General features: G+C 42.9%; 1 protein-coding gene across 10 annotated transcripts in view; it reads left to right on the forward strand.

Annotated features, from left to right (window-relative positions):
* kmt2ca (lysine (K)-specific methyltransferase 2Ca) overlaps positions 1 to 17,864 on the forward strand; it is a 424,137-nt gene that overhangs the window by 95,399 nt on the left and 310,874 nt on the right. For all 10 annotated transcript variants that reach the window (XM_068008355.1, XM_068008384.1, XM_068008402.1 and 7 more), the window contains exon 3: positions 2,816 to 2,898. In XM_068008355.1, the coding sequence (XP_067864456.1) occupies positions 2,816 to 2,898 (83 nt within the window). The remainder of the gene's footprint in view (positions 1 to 2,815; positions 2,899 to 17,864) is intronic.

Below are 17,864 nucleotides of genomic sequence, written 5' to 3' on the forward strand. Positions count from 1 at the left end.
CACCTTGGTCTGACCTTTACTCTCAACTCCTATTTCTTATATCTTCAGGCTATTTTCACCAGATCCTTCCCCCCCCCCCCCCCCCCGCCCGCCCTTCCCCCCCCCCCCAATCTTATTAGTTTAAAGACATATCCACAGTTCTACTTATCCTTTCTGCTAGGACATTGGTCCCATTTCAATTCAGGTGGAGCCCAGCGGTACAGCTCCTTTCTGACCCAGTATTGGTGCTGGTGTCCCATGAAATGGAACCCCTCCTTCCCACACCAATCTTTCAGCCACGCACTCACTTGCTTGATCTGTATATCCCTCTCCCAATTAGCATGATTGCGACAGGAGATTACTACCTGTGAGGTCTGGTTTTATAATTTAGTTCCTAACTTCGGATATTCCCATAGCAGGACCTGCTGCCTTTTCTTCCCTATTGGTTCCTACATGGACCATAGCAACTGGCCATTCCCCCTCCCTTTCCAAGTTCCTCTCCAGTTGCTCTGAGATATCCTTCACCATTGCACCCAGGTAGGCACCACACCCTCCTGGATTCTCGGTCGCGACTGTAGAGGACGCTGTCTATCCCCCTAATTATTAAATTCCCTATGATTGGAGTCATACCTAGCACAAAGGAAGATGGTAGTGGTTGTTGGAGGCCAATCATCTCAGCCCCAGGGCATTGCTGCAGGAGTTCCTCAGGGCAGTGTCCTAGGCCCAACCATCTTCAGCTGCTTCATCAATGACCTTCCCTCCATCATAAGGTCAGAAATGGGGATATTCGCTGATTGCATAGTGTTCAGTTCGATTCGCAACCCCGCAGATAATGAAGCAGTTCATGCCCGCATGCAGCAAGACCTGGACAACATCCAGGCTTGAGCTGATAAATAGCAAATAACATTCGCGCCAGACAAGTGCCAGGCAATGATCATCTCCAACAAGAGAGGATCCAACCACCTCCCTTTGACATTCAACGGCATTACCATCGCCGAATCGCTCACCAACATCCTGGGGGTCATCATTGACCAGAAACTTAGCTGGACCATCCACAGAAGTTATGCTGCAGCAATACAAAACCCTGGTTGGACTGCACCTGGAGTACTGTGAGCAGTTCTGGGCACCGCACTTTTGGAAGGACGTATTGGCCTTGGAGGGAGTGCAGCGTAGGTTTACTAGAATGATACCCGGACTTCAAGGGTTAAGTTACGAGGAGAGAGTACACAAATTGGGGTTGTATTCTCTAGAGTTTAGAAGGTAAAGGGGTGATCTGATCGAATTTTATAAGATATTAAGGGGAACAGGTAGGGTGGATCGAGAGAAACTATTTCCGCTGGTTGGGGATTCTAGGCGTAGGAGGCACAGTCTAAAAATTAGAGCCAGACCTTTCAGGAGTGAGATTAGAAAACACTTCTACACACAAAGGGTGGTAGAAGTTTGGAACTCTCTTCCGCAAACGGCAATTGATACTAGCTCAATTGCTAAATTTAAATGTGAGATAGATAGCTTTTTGGCAACCAAAGGTATTAAGGGATATGGGCCAAAGGCAGGTATATGGAGTTAGATAACAGATCAGCCATGATCTCATCAAGTGGTGGAGTGGGCTTGAGGGGCTGAATGGCCTACTCCTGTTCCTATGTTCCTAAGAGCAGGTCAGAGGCTAGGTATTCTGTGGCGAGTGACTCACCTCCTGACTCCCTAAAGCCTTTCCACCATCTAAAAGGCACAAATCAGAAGTGCGATGGAATACTCTCCCCTTGACCAGATGAGTGCAGCTCCAACAACACTCAAGAAGCTCACCACCATCGAGGACAAAGCAGCCCATCCACCCTAAACATTCACTCCCTCCACCACCGGCGCACAGTGGCTGCAGTGTGTACCATCCACAGGATGCTGTGCAGCAACTCGCCAAGACTTCTTCGACAGCACCTCCCCAACCTGCGAGCTCCACCACCTAGTAGGACAAGGGCAGCAGGCACGTGGCAACAATACCACCTGCACGTTCCCCTCCAAGTCACACACCATCCCGACTTGGAAATATATTGCCGTTCCTTCATCGCCGCTGGGTCAAAATCCTGGAACTCACAACTTAACAGCACTGTGGGAGAACCTTCACCACATGGAGCGGTTCAAGAAGGCGGCTCACCACCACCTTCTCGAGGGCAATTAGGGATGGGCAATAAATGCTGACCTTGCCAGACGCCCACATCCCACCCCCCTTGTACTGCCTCCTCTCCATGGTGCCATAGTTAGCCATCCTCCTTGCAGTTTTCATCCTTATCCTCACAGGTAGCAAGTACATTGTACCTATTGGATAGGATCCGTGTCTGTGGGACCTTTTTCTCTATCTCCCCTTGGTTCCCCATATCGTGCTGACTAATAGGCACACTCACCCCTTCCTGCACCTGTGCTTTCCTCTGAGGTGTGACTGTACTCTGGAGAAAAATATCCTCAAATTCCTCCCCCCTCCCTAATGTGATGGAGTGTCTCTAACTCGCACTCCAGCTCAATGACACTGAGCTGGAGTGACTCAAGGCAGAGACATTTCCTGCTTATGTGGCAATCCAGGACAGTCACACTGCCATATACTGTAGTCCCAATGCACCGCCTGTGCTGCCATCTCTAATCTTTATTTGTTAGCAGTAATTTGTTTATAGAACTAATAGAATCACTTCGAAATTCTAATGAGAGCTGGAAAGCTATCTATAAATGATCTCGGTGTAATGTTCTAGAAATGAATGTGCAGATAATGAAGTAACTACTTTTCCACAAGATGGATCCATTCTTCTTTCTAATGATTGACATATAACCTTCCCTCCTCTTATGATCACAGGTCTCGGAGCAGGGGAAAGACGGTCATTGAAGATGATGACAGTATGGATGGGTTGGAGGCAACAGAAAATGCAATGGAAACAGGTAAGATTACTTTTTCCTATACTTTTTATGTAAATATATATTTTTTGGGAACTGTTTCCATATGCTGTACCTTTATATCTGCCTTTTGGAGGTGGCAATGAAAGAGCTTAGACTCTTCTAAAATAGTTTAGTAAAATGTTTTAAGCTATATGCTGTTTTGTCCTTGTCTAATCTGATGGATACTTGAGATATGGGACTAATTGGAGCAGATTTATTAGAAGTTTTTAAAATGATGAAGGGTTTTGAGAGTGAATAAGAAAAAGCTATATACTTTGGATGGAGAGTCAGTGGTGATGAGTGATCAATTTAAAATAGTCACTGAGAGTGAGGTGAGAATTAGCAAAAATTGTTATTACATTGTTGGAGTATGAAAAACGTTGCCACAGAGTGGTTGAGGCAGAGACCAATGTATCTTTTATGGGAAAATTGGATAATGATTATGGTTTTTATTTCCAAAATATGGGCTATATGAATTGTAGAATAAAATATCCATGAAGTATAGTCAAAAAGGAGTTATCTGCTTCAGTAAGTTCACAAACACTTGATTCATATCACACAATACGATAGGACGTTTGCTGTTAACCAAATAATTTAGCTGCTTAGAACCTTACACTTAATGTACCTATGCAAGTCCCAAACTTTCACTGCAAAATTTCAGTGTTGAGAAGGGGAAAGTCAATCCATAAGGTGCAGCAGAAAGAAGTTGGTGTCCAAAACTTCTTGAATTGAGGTAAGCAAAACAGATAGGCATATTGAGATGTAGGGCTGAAGGAGGTTGTAAGTAAGAAAGGAAGGAAGAAAGAAAGACAACTTGTATTTATGCAGCCCCTTTCACATCCTCGGGACGTCCCAAAGCTCTTCACAGTCAATGAAGTACTTTTTGAATTGTAGTTACTGTTGTATTGTAAATTGTAAACAATTTTACAACACCAAGTTATAGTCCAGCAATTTTATTTTAAATTCACAAGCTTTCGGAGGCTACCTCCTTCCTCAGGTGAACGATGTGGAGCCACATCGTTCACCTGAGGAAGGAGGAAGGAGGTAGCCTCCGAAAGCTTGTGAATTTAAAATAAAATTGCTGGACTATAACTTGGTGTTGTAAAATTGTTGACAATTGTCAACCCCAGTCCATCACCGGCATCTCCACATCATGTTGTATTGTATGATGAAAATCTCCGAAAGCTTGTGAATTTAAAATAAAATTGCTGGACTATAACTTGGTGTTGTAAAATTGTTTACATGTTGTATTGTAGGCAGACGTGGCAGCCAATTTGTGCAGAGAGGTGTCCCTTAATCAGCAATGAGACAAATGACCACAATGTTAGCTAGGACACTGGGAGAACTCCCTGCTCCTCTTTGAATAGTGGTAAGGGATCTTTTACGTCCATCCCTCCTGAGAAAGTAGACGGAGCCTCAGTTTAATGTCTCACCCGCAAGATAGCACCTCGGGTAGTGCAGGACTCCAACAGTATTGCACTGAACTGTTAACCTAGATTATGTGTTCAAGATAATGGAGTGGAGTTTGAATCGACAACTTTCTGACTCCGGCAAGAGTGCTACCACTGTGCTGTATTAAATGCATCAGGAACCAGTAAAGGTTGACGAGGAAGGGAGTGTATCTGTGCAGCACAGCTTTGGATGAGTTGGAGTTCTTTTTTATTCATTCGTAGGATGTGGGCGTCGCTGGCAAAGCCAGCATTTATTGCCCATCCCTAAGTGCCCTTGGCCTTCTTGAACCGCTGCAGTCCGTGTGGTGAAGGTTCTCCCACAGTGCTGTTAGGTAGCGAGTTCCAGGATTTTGACCCAGCGACGATGAAGGAACTGCGATATATTTCCAAATCAGGATGGTGTGTGACTTGGAGGGGAACGTGCAGGTGGTGTTGTTCCCATGTGCCTGTTGTCCTTGTCCTTGTCCTTCTAGGTGGTAGAGGTGGGTTTGGGAGGTGCTGTCGAAGAAGCCGTGCGAGTTGCTGCAGTGCATCCTGTGGATGGTACACTCTGCAGTCACGGGGCTCCGATGGTGAAGGGAGTGAATGTTTATGTGGTGGATGGGATGCCAATCAAGCGGGCTGCTTTGTCCTGGATGGTGTTGAGCTTCTTGTGTTGTTGGAGCTGCACTCATCCAGGCAAGTAGAGAGTATTCCATCACACTCCTGACTTGTGCCTTGTAGATGGTGGAAAGGCTTTGGGGAGTCAGGAGGTGAGTCACTTGCCACAGAATATCCAACCTCGGACCTGCTCTTGTAGCTGCAGTATTTATGTGGCTGGTCCAGTTAAGTTTCTGGTCAATGCTGACCCCCAGGATGTTGATGGTGGGGGATTCGGCGATGGTAATGCAGTTGAATGTCAAGGGGAGGTGGTTAGACTCTCTCTTATTGGAGATGGTCATTGCCTAGCACTTGTCTGGCGCGAATGTTTCTTGCCACTTATCAACCCAAGGCTGTATGTTGTCCAGGTCTTGCATGCGGGCACGCTCTGCTTCATTATCTGAGGGGTTGCGAATGGAACTGAACATTGTGCAATCATCAGCGAACATCCCCATTTCTGACCCTATGATGGAGGGAAGGTCATTGATGAAGCAGCTGAAGGTGGTTGGGCCTAGGACACTGCCCTGAGGAACTCCTGCAGCAATGTCCTGGGGCTGAGATGATTGACCTCCAACAACCACTACCATCTTCCTTTGTGCTAGGTAGGACTCCAGCCACTGGAGTTTTTCCCCTGATTCCCATTGACTTCAATTTTACTGGGGCTCCTTGGTGCCACACTCGGTCAAATGCTGCCTTGATGTCAAGGGCAGTCACTCTCACCTCACCTCTGGAATTCAACTCTTGTCCATGTTTGGACCAAAGCTGTAATGAGGTCTGGAGCCGAGTGGTCCTGGCGGAACCCAAACTGAGCGTCTTTGAGCAGGTTATTGGTGAGTAACTGCCACTTGATAGCACTGTCGACGACACCTTCCATCACTTTGCCCATGTCTGACCTGATGCCATGAGATTTCATGGGGTCCGCCGTCAATGTTGAGGACTCCCGCAGCCACTCCCTCTTGGCTGCATATCGCTGTACCGCCACCTCTAGTTTATGTAGACTGAAGGTTCGGAGGCTACCAAGATGGGCGTTGGAGAAGTTAAGTACGCAGGCAACAGAAATGTGGATAAGGGTTTCAGCAATGGTGTAGGTGAGGTAAAATTAGAGGCAGGTAACACTGTAGAGGTAAGTGGCCTTGGTGACAAATGGAATATGGAAATAGAAGCACAGCTAAGATTGTAAAAGAATACCAAGTTTGTACATTGAAGCTGGTGAAGTCAGGGACACAGTATTAATATTTTGGTGGAGCCAACAAGATGGTTTTGGCTTGTCAAAATTAATGAAATTTCTCGCTCATTCATGAATTGATGTCAGACAAACAATCTGACCGCAGCAGAAGCTGGATTGAAGAGTTTTGAACAGGGAATGATGGGAGAGGTAGTGACAACACAGTCCAGAAGGAGGTGGTTTGTCATTGAGAAGAGCGTGAGCTTGTTCTTGCGCTCCAGGTTAATCCTGGTGTACGCTGCTTTGGTGCATGTGTTTAAAGGGGAAGAAAATACACCCCCATTTTACAGAAGAAAATATCAGCATTAGGAGAACACGAGTTAATGTTTTTCCAAAAAAAAATCAATCTAACAATGCCCTTGGTACTTTACAATATAAAGACAGATATTTTTATAATTTGCATAATTCCTCAACCAGAATAACAAATGAGACCACATGCCATAGTAGGATACGCCTCTCTGAGGGGAAAGGAACTGATGTTGTGGGCTTCAGCCACTGCAGAAATACCTTGCATTGACTGAACTGCATTTGTGGTAGTTGTGGACTATTGTGTGGATGAAACCATTTCTGTGTTCCCAGGAGACAGTGTGGTGGGTGAGAAAGTATAAATAAAGTATTATTTGATGCTTAGATCTCTAAAGTAAAACTTAGATTAAGTTTCTCAGTTTTTCATTTTGACTTCAATTACGGTAGATGTTCCGTGCTCCTGTGTCTCTTTTTAAATAGGTCTGCATTAAATTTAATTTAAAAGCAAAATTAAATTTTTTTGAGGGTGGAGTGCTTTTTTGTGGAAAAAAATAACAAAATGAAGTGTGCTTTTGTTTGACCTTGGATGTGTGTACATTCTGAATATGCCTACCCATGTGGTCCAGATTGTAAGATAACACTGATATTGCTAGGAAAATCATTTTTTAAAAAAAGACTAAGTTACCAAAATTCATATGCTTGCACCAAGGAGCTTAAAAGATCAATGTTGTTAGAAAATGATTTATTGTATATTTAATAAAAAGATGTCTGTACAAAATTCCTAGCATCATCTCATGTAATGACATGGTGTACTGGCAATTTAAATAGCTGGCTCTGTTCTTGTGTTGGGGTCATCCATAAATTTTCCACCCTACCGCCTTTTAAAGATAGATAAAACTAATTGAATGCAACTTTAAAATGTTCATTAAGAAATTAATCTAAATGCATGGGTGGGTGGGGGGGGGGGGGGGGCGGCAATGGATTAATAGTATCCAATAGAAAAAGACCAGTCCATTCTGGGCCATTGAGCTACCATCATGCATTATGTTGAATTGATACAGGAAACTGTATCTATGGGAGGTAGCAGAAGAATGTGCCGCCAAGTCATCAGACAGCTGTTTTGTTTGGGTTGTGTGCTTTAGCTGGATTCTTTAGATAAAATAGCAGTAATCTGGATATAGGATTGGTCGAGTTGTAAATTAGAACACAATTGGGTAGTGAAGGAGGTCATAGTACATTGAGTTGCCAGTTTGATATTTAAACACAGGTGGGCATAATGGTCCCAAGTAAAATTGGTTTGGGTAGCCTCAATGTGGTTAATACAATGCCATACTACAGCACTAATTGGCATTAAATTGACCCTTTGTTCAGAGATTACAAAGGAATCTGGTGTAGGAAATGGAACTGGAACAATAAGTATGCTTTTATTAGGTTAGTCTATGACAAACTGGGGCAGAGTAGCGGAATCTTTACCCTGCAGCTACCTGGGATCTTGGGACTGCTTGATATTGGTTTCATTGAGTGCAAAAGTAATTCATTCTCCTTTTTCACCAGTTTAAAGGGAAAAAACATTTCTGGACAGCTGATTTACAAAAATTATGCCATATGTGTAGATGACCCCCCTCCATCCAATTGTGTACTAGGCATCTTGTGCCAGTAATATCATTTTTTTTTGTTCCTGTCATTTCTAACTGTATTCAGTAGAAAAGTCAAATTTGCCAAATTTTGGGGTGGTTTTAATTTTTTTTTAGAAGTTGTATAAAAAATGTTTCACTCAGCTGTGAGGTCTTATGGTTGAATAACCTGTTAGCAATCATTGTCCAGGCTCTCTCATATGAGGTGTTGTCACTTGTGTGACTAGCATTGATGAACTCTTTTCTCAGCAAGATTTCAAAGACCTCAGGAGAGAGGATGAAAAAAATTGAACTTCATTTTCATATTTGTGAAGTCTTTTACGTAGACTTACAATACCGAAAGAAGCCATTCGGCTATGTTGATGTTTATCCTCCACATGAGCATGTTGTGTTTTACAAACATCCAACTCCATATGCATCAACCAGGGCCTAGTTTGGTTGGATATGATTGACAATTCCTTGGCCTTCAATCTATGCCAACACTGAATTTTAAGGTTGGTGTTGAATGCCACAAATCCTGATTAGTAGCCATTACTCACGGCACCTGTTTTCATTGGGCTGTGAATGGTGCACATTTTCAAGAGGTGTGAAGCTGGATCCAAACTAATGAGTCTGACAGGAATAGTCTTACTCAGCAGAAGGCTGAATCGCTTTATTACCGCAACATCCAAGATTTATCTCCTGTTTGATGGAGAGACCTTGAATGCTAGTTCTGCGAAGAAGAATTATTTCAGTTCTATAACAGGCAAGGAATTGATCTGACAAAGACTTGTTGCTGCAACAGACTTCTGAAAGATGTGCCATCTGAACAGTAATATTCCTTGTGCCAACTTGTATGTCAGGTAAAAGGTTCAGAGTTCTCTGGAATACTGAGTTCCTCCAGGATTTGCAACAGATTACTCAACCTTCAAGTTCCACAGTAATTCACTAGCTAAGTAATGATCTGCCCGGCAGACAAGTTGGTGCAGATAGCATCAGACTAAAATGTAAGTTCTTTGACTAATTTATACATAGACCTTTAAAGTCAGTTTTCACCAATATCCACCAATAAATTCCTGTATTTGTCCTGGTTAGTAAATCAGTTTTTAAAAAAACAATCTCCATCCAATTCTGACCTAAAGATATATTCTCCTGCTGCTCCTCTTGGAGGTGAGCAGTCACTTTCCACATAGCCAAAAATGCCCACATTCACCTTTTTTTGCCCCCTTCCCCCACCTCCCAAACATCTTCTCCCATCATGAAAATGTCAGTTTGTGGCCTTTTTTCTTCCTGATTGCTAAGCTCTACTTCTATTGGAACACGCCCTTCTTTACATTGGGACCTGGGTAAGAGCATCTGACCCAATTGATGTGCATCTCTTAAAGGGACAGTCTCAATTTATTTTTCTTCTATTAGAAGACTGCAGTGGTTGAAGTGGAATTTGTTGGGGGCTCTGAGCCTCCTTCGCCTTCATAATATTGGATTATGCTTTTTTTTGTAATCTTTGGCCTCAGCTGTTTTTTTTAACTTGAAATAAGTGTTAATTTATTTTTAAAAGAAACAAAATTCTTAGTTATAATGCTTAGAACTGAACTTGTTTTCATTGCAACAATGAAATTTGAGAGAGAACACGATCTGAGTCTTTAAAATGTACGGATTACAGTTGCAGGCGGATTATTTAGCTCAAACTGTGAGTGCAGAAATAGAGAACATGAGTTTGAGATTAATAACCCTCAAGTCTTGAGATTAGAAAGGTCTTTTTGTCCCTGCAGACTCCTCAATATGCAAACTAGTCTTCCAGTTAGAGTTTGATCCTCTGTCCATTACACAGTATCTGGTTAGGAATGGGATTAAGGATTATCATAACTATAGACATGATCAAATGCTTTTTGGAACATGATACAAATGCAACAATGTTTTTTCTGGAGTGGGTTCATTTTGTGTATTTTCTTGATCTCTTACCAATTAAATCATTAAAACTAAAATACTCCAGCATATTGGAATGTAGGCTGTACACATTCGAATAGTTGATTAAACATTTTCTCTTTTCAGAAGATGTGTATTTCCAATATTTTCTGCTTTTATTTCAGATTTTAAGTATTTTGAACGTGTAATTTTTTATTCTTGGCGCACAAACCTTTTTATTGTCAGTTTTTTTGGGGGCTGGTAAATCCAGGCCTCATCACATCCTTGATTCAGACAGGAATGCAAATACTGAATGTCAGAGGAGATGGGAGAGTAATTGCCCTTGACGTAAAGGCAGCATTCAGTGAGTGTGGCACCAAGGAGCCCGAGCAAAATTGATGTTAGTGCGAGTCAAAGCGAAAATTATGGTGGTTGGTGTTATACCTGAAGATGGTCGTGGTTGTTGGAGGCCAGTCATTACATCAATGAGGCAACACTGCAGGAGTTCCTCAGGGCAGCAGGCTTGACCCAACCGTCTAAAGGTTGGGTGTGGGTTAAGAACATAAGAACATAAGAAATTGGAGCAGGAGTAGGCCAATCGGCCCCTCGAGCCTGCTCCGCCATTCAATAAGATCATGGCTGATCTGATCCCAACCACAAATCTAAAGAACACAAGAAGTCGGAGCAGGACCCGGCCACATAGCCCCTGGGCCCTCTCCGCCACCCACAGGGCATTGACCGATCCGAACTCAGCTTCATGTCCAATTTCCTGCCCGCTCCCCATAACCCCTAATTTCCTTTACTTCTAGGAAACTGTCTATTTCTGTTTTAAATTTATCTAATGATGTAGCTTCCACAGCTTCCTGGGGCAGCAAATTCCACAGACCTACCACCCTCTGAGTGAAGAAGTTTCTCCTCATCTCAGTTTTGAAAGAGCAGCCCCTTATTCTAAGATTATGCCCCCTAGTTCTAGTTTCACCCATCTTTGGGAACATCCTTACTGCATCCACCCGATCAAGACCCTTCACAATCTTATATGTTTCAATAAGATCGCCTCTCATTCTTCTGAACTCCAATGAGTAGAGTCCCAATCTACTCAACCTCTCCTCATATGTCCGCCCCCTCATCCCCGGGATTAACCGAGTGAACCTTCTTTGTACTGCCTCGAGAGCAAGTATGTCTTTTCTTAAGTATGGACACCAAAACTGTATGCAGTATTCCAGGTGCGGTCTCACCAATACCTTATATAACTGCAGCAATACCTCCTTGTTTTTATATTCTATCCCCCGAGCAATAAAAGCCAACATTCCGTTGGCTTTCTTGATCACCTGCTGCACCTGCATACCAACTTTTTGATTTTCTTGCACGAGGACCCCCAGATCCCTTTGTACAGCAGTACTTTCCAGTCTCTCGCCATTAAGAAAATAACTTGCTCTCTGATTTTTCCTGCCAAAGTGCATAACCTCACATTTTCCAATATTATATTGCATCTGCCAAATCTCCGCCCACTCACCCAGCCTGTCTATATCCCCTTGCAGGTTTTTTATGTCCTCCTCACTCTCTACTTTCCCTCCCATCTTTGTATCATCTGCAAATTTTGATATGTTGCACTCGGTCCCCTCCTCCAAATCGTTAATATAGATTGTAAAGAGTTGGGGACCCAGCACCGACCCCTGTGGAACACCACTGGTTACTGGTTGCCAGTCCGAAAATGAACCATTTATCCCAACTCTCTGCTTCCTGTTTGATAACCAATCCTCCACCCATGCCAGAATATTACCCCCAATCCCGTGATTTTTTATCTTAAGTAATAATCTTTTATGTGGCACCTTGTCGAATGCCTTCTGGAAGTCTAAATACACTACGTCCACTGGTTCCCCTTTATCCACCCTATACGTTATATCCTCGAAGAACTCAAGCAAATTTGTCAGACATGACTTCCCCTTCATAAAGCCATGCTGACTTTGTCCTATTAAATTATGCTTATCTAAATGTTCCGTTACTGTCTCCTTAATAATAGACTCCAAAATTTTACCCACCACAGATGTTAAGCTAACTGGCCTATAATTTCCAGCCTTCTGCCTACTACCCTTTTTAAATAACGGTGTTACATTAGCAGTTTTCCAATCTGCCGGGACCTCTCCTGAGTCCAGGGAATTTTGGAAAACTATCACCAAAGCATCCACAATCCCTACTGCCACTTCCCTCAAGACCCTAGGATGGAAGCCATCAGGTCCAGGGGATTTATCCGCCTTGAGTCCCATTATTTTACTGAGTACCATCTCCTGAGTGATTTTAATCGTATTTAGCTCCTCCCCCCCGAGAGTCCCCTGTTTGTCCAGTGTTGGGATATTCTTAGTGTCCTCTACTGTAAAGACTGAAACAAAATATTTGTTCAGCATTTTTGCCATCTCCATGTTTCCCACCATTAATTTCCCGGTCTCATCCTCTAAGGGACCTATGTTTGCCTTAGCCACCCTTTTTCTTTTTATATAACTATAGAAACTCTTGCTATCTGTTTTTATATTTTTTGCTAATTTCTTTTCATAATCTAACTTCCTTTTCTTAATCAATCCTTTAGTTACTTTTTGCTGTCTTTTGAAGAATTCCCAATCTTCTATCTTCCCACTAAGTTTGGCTACCTTATATGTCCTTGTTTTTAGTCGGATACTATCCTTGATTTCTTTACTTAGCCACGGGTGGCTGTCATTTCTTTTACACCCTTTTTTCCTCAGTGGAATATATTTATTTTGAAAGTTGTAAAATAACTCCCTAAATGAACACCACTGCTCATGTACCGTCTTACCCTTTAATCTATTTTCCCAGTCCACTTTAATCAATTCCGCTCTCATACCATCATAGTCTCCTTTATTCAAGCTCAGTACGCTTGTTTGAGAATCAACCTTCTCACCCTCTAATTGGATATGGAATTCAACCATGTTGTGGTCGCTCGTTCCAAGGGGATCCTTAACTAGGACATTATTAATTAATCCTGACTCATTACACAGGACCAGGTCCAAGGTTGCCTGCCCCCTTGTCGGATCAGTTACATACTGCTCAAGAAATCCATCCCTGATGCACTCAATGAACTCGTCCTCAAGGCTGCTCTGCCCAATTTGATTTGTCCAGTTAATATGATAATTAAAATCCCCCATAATTATGGCTGTTCCCTTATTACATGCCCCGACTATCTCCTGATTAATACTTCTTCCAGCAGAGTTGCAACTATTAGGAGGCCTATATACTACGCCCACTAATGTTTTTTTTCCCTTATTATTCCTTATCTCCACCCAAACTGTTTCATTATCTTGATGCTTTGTCCCAATATCATTTCTCTGTATTACAGTGATTCCTTCCTTTATTAACATAGCCACCCCACCTCCCCTTCCTTCCTGCCTGTCCTTCCTGATTGTTAAATACCCTGGCATATTTAATTCCCAGTCGTTGTCACCCTGCAGCCATGTTTCTGTAATGGCCACAAGATCATACCCATACGTAGTTATTTGTGCCGTTAACTCGTCCATTTTATTACGAATGCTACGTGCATTCAGATAAAGAACTTTCAAATCTGTTTTGTGACGCTTAGTTCCTGCTTTTTCCTTTTTTAACACTTTACCTATTACTCCATACCTTCTGTCCCTTCCTGTTACGCTTTCCTCTCTCTCCCTGCTCAGGTTCCCAACCCCCTGCCACTTTAGTTTAAACCCTCCCCAACAGCACTAGCAAACACTCCTCCTAGGACAGCGGTCCCGGCCCTGCCCAGGTGCAGACCGTCCGGTTTGTACTGGTCCCACCTCCCCCAGAACCGTTTCCAGTGTCCCAGGAATTTGAATCCCTCCCCCTTGCACCATTCCTCTAGCCACGTATTCATTTGAAATATCCTCCTATTTCTACTCTGACTAGCACGTGGCACTGGCAGCAATCCTGAGATTACTACCTTTGAGGTCCTATTTTTTAATTTACCTCCTAACTCCCTATATTCTGCTTTTAGGACCTCATCCCCTTTTTTACCTATATCGTTGGTGCCTATGTGCACCACGACAGCTGGCTGTTCGCCCTCCCCCTCCAAAATGTTCTGTAGCCGCTCCGAGACATCCTTGATCCTTGCACCAGGGAGGCAACACACCATCCTGGAGTCTCAGTGTTCAGTATCACTAACAACTCCTCAGTTGAAGCAGCCCATGTTGGCCTATGACAGCAGTTGCACAGCATCCAGGCTTGGGATGAGATATGGCAAGTAAGTGCCAGTTATGGCTATCTCCAACAAGAAAAAAACCTAACCTGCTCCTCCTGGACTTTCAAAGTGCACAGTCATCACAGAGCTGTCACTCCCACCATCTACATCTTGGGGTCACTATTAACCATTCATATCGACGCAATGGCTACAAGAGCAGGGAAGAAACTGTGCACTCTGATGAATGGTTGACTTGACCCTTGAGCCTTTGGTAATAATTTTCCAAAATTCTCTGGACTCGGCAAAGGTCCCGGCAGATTGGAAAACTGCTAATGTAACACCCTTATTTAAAAAGGGTAGTAGGCTGAAGGCTGGAAATTATAGACCAGTTAGCCGAACATCTGTGGTGGGTAAAATTTTGGAGTCTATTATTAAGGAGACAGTAGCGGAACATTTGGATAAACATAATTTAATAGGACAAAGTCAGCATGGCATTACGAAGGGGAAGTCATGTCTGACAAATTTGCTTGAGTTCTTGGAGGACATAACGTACAGGGTGGATAAAGGGGAACCAGTGGACGTAGTGTATTTAGATTTCCAGAAGGCATTCGACAAGGTGCCACATAAAAGATTATTGCTAAAGATAAAGAATCACTGGATTGGGGGTAATATTCTGGCATGGGTGGAGGATTGGTTATCTAACAGGAAGCAGAGAGTTGGGATAAATGGTTCATTCTCGGACTGGCAACCAGTAGCCAGTGGTGTTCCGCAGGGGTCGGTGCTGGGTCCCCAACTCTTTACAATCTATATTAACAATTTGGAGGAGGGGACCGAGTGTAACATATCAAAGTTTGCAGATGATACAAAGATGGGAGGGAAAGTGGAGAGTGAGGAGGACATAAAAAATCTACAAGGGGATATGGACAGGCTGGGTGAGTGGGCAGAGATTTGGCAGATGCAATACAATATTGGAAAATGTGAGGTTATGCACTTTGGCAGGAAAAATCAGAGAGCAAGTTATTATCTTAATGGCGAGAAACTGGAAAGTACTGCAGTACAAAGGGATCTGGGGGTCCTAGTGCAAGAAAATCAAAAAGTTAGTATGCAGGTGCAGCAGGTGATCAAGAAAGCCAACGGAATGTTGACTTTTATTGTTAGGGGGATAGAATATAAAAACCAGGAGGTGTTGCTGCAGTTATATAAGGTATTGGTGAGACCGCACCTGGAATATTGCATACAGTTTTGGTGTCCATACTTAAGAAAAGACATACTTGCTCTCGAGGCAGTACAAAGAAGGTTCACTCGGTTAATCCCGGGGTTGAGGGGGTGGACATATGAGGAGAGGTTGAGTAGATTGGGACTTTACTCATTGGAGTTCAGAAGAATGAGAGGCGATCTTATTGAAACATATAAGATTGTGAAAGGACTTGATCGGGTGGATGCGGTAAGGATGTTCCCAAGAATAAGGGGCTGCTCTTTCAAAACTGAGATGAGGAGAAACTTCTTCACTCAGAGGGTAGTCGGTCTGTGAAATTTGCTGCCCCAGGAAGCTGTGGAAGCTACATCATTAAATAAATTTAAAACAGAAATCGACAGTTTCCTAGAAGTAAAGGGAATTAGGGGTTATGGAGAGCGGGCAGGAAATTGGACATGAATTTAGATTTGAGGTTAGGATCAGATCAGCCATGATCTTATTGAATGGCGGAGCAGGCTTGAGGGGCCGATTGGCCTACCCCTGCTCCTATTTCTTATGTTCTTATGTTCCACCTTCTACATGTCTTGTCAGGAGAGTGATGCAAAACTAACTACTCACCTGGATGAATGTAGCTGCAACAGCACAAGTAGCTTGACACAATCCAGGATATATCATTCTGCTTGATAAGAGCCCCTGGCACTAGACTCGGAGTCCACCCTGCACCACCAGTGACCGTGGTCACAGTATATACTATCTCGCAGATGCACTGCAGCAAGTCACCAACCATACTTCAGTAGCAGATCTCAGTCCTGCAGATCTCAATCCTGCAGCCTGTACCACCGAGAAGGACAAGTAACATTATTGGAACACCATCATCTCCAAGATGCACATCACCTTGACTTAACATATCCCACCATTCCTTCATTGTATGCGGAATCAAAATCCTAGAATTCCTCTTCCCCCACCATCGTGGGAGCATCATCACCACAAAGATTAGCGATTCAAGAAGATAGCCCACCACCACCATAACAGCGATAGGTAGCAAATGTAACCTTGCCAGCATTGTCCACATCCCGAGATAAGTTTTTAAAAAAAAAAGATTTGAAATGAGACAGTAGACATTACAATTACTTTATCTAAATAAACATTTTGTAACTTTTTTCTTATATGGCTTTGTCTACCTGTGCTCTCACTAACAGGTGATATGTATTTAAGCCACTAGGATTCTGTTCATCCACACTCTTCAGGGTCTTTCTATTAGATGTATGCTCCCATAGACTGGAGAAGTTGGGGTTGTTCTCCTTAGAGTAGAGAACGTTGAGAGGAGATTTGATAGAAGCGTTCAAAATTATGAAGGGTTTGGATAAAGTTTAAAAAAAGAGAAACTGTTCCCATTGGCAGAAAGGTTGAGAACCTGAGGACACAGACTTAAGGTGATTGGCAAAAGAACCAAAGGCGACATGAGGAAAAGCTTTTTTACGCAGCGAGTGGTTATGATCTGGAATGCGCTGCCTGAAAGAGTGGTGGAAGCAGATTCAATCGTGGCTTTCAAAAAGGAATTGGATATATACTTGAAGGGAAAAAATTTGCATGGCTGCAGGGAAAGAGCGGGGGAATGGGATGAACTGGATTGCTCTTACACAGAGCCAGCACGGGCTTGACAGGCCGAATGGCCTCCTGTGCTGTAACCATTCTATGATTCCATGTTTTTCCTCACATGAATCCATATTAAATTTTCTCTGCCACCTGTCTGCCCATTCCACTGACCTGTCTGTTGTCTGGAAGTCTTTTACAGACCTGTCGCAGTTTACCAAACTTTTACATTGTCGTCAGCTAATTTCGAGATGGTGTTCTCTGTGCCCATATGTGCATATATTTATATCTCTCTTCCTGGACCCATTTACCATAACTCTGTTTCCTGTTCATCAACCAACCTTCTATTAATGTTGCTACATTTCCTTTTATACTATGTGCCTGTATTTTTCTAACATGCTTCTTATGAGACGCCTTATCAAATGCCCTTCAAAAATGCATATTCACTACATCTACTGCATTCCCTTAATCTATATGATCAGTCATTTTTTCAAAAAACTCTAAAATTTATCAAACAGGACTTAACACATCCGTGTTGGCTGTTCATGATTGATCCATGCCTTTCTAATGCTTACTAATTTAATTTTGAATTATGGATTCTAAAAATTTGCCCACAATTGACGTTGAACAAACTAGTCTGTAGTTGCTCAGTTTATCATTCTGTCTCATCCTGTTCAAGTGTGTTCCATTTGCTACACTCTAGTCATGGCACAATTAGCATATTTAAGGAAGATTTCAAAATTGTTGCAAGGCTCAGATATTTCCTCTCTGACTTGTTTCAACAGCCTAGGGTGCACACCATTAGGTGACTTGAGTTCTGCTATTTTTTTCAGAACCAATTTGTTTTCTACAGTTTTCTCTAATAATTGTTCCATATCCATCCGTGATATGCTTATGTTCTCACTTCCACCGTAACTTGTAAAAAGTG

Source organism: Heptranchias perlo, chromosome 2 (assembly GCF_035084215.1).
Source record: "Heptranchias perlo isolate sHepPer1 chromosome 2, sHepPer1.hap1, whole genome shotgun sequence".
NCBI lineage: Eukaryota > Metazoa > Chordata > Chondrichthyes > Hexanchiformes > Hexanchidae > Heptranchias > Heptranchias perlo.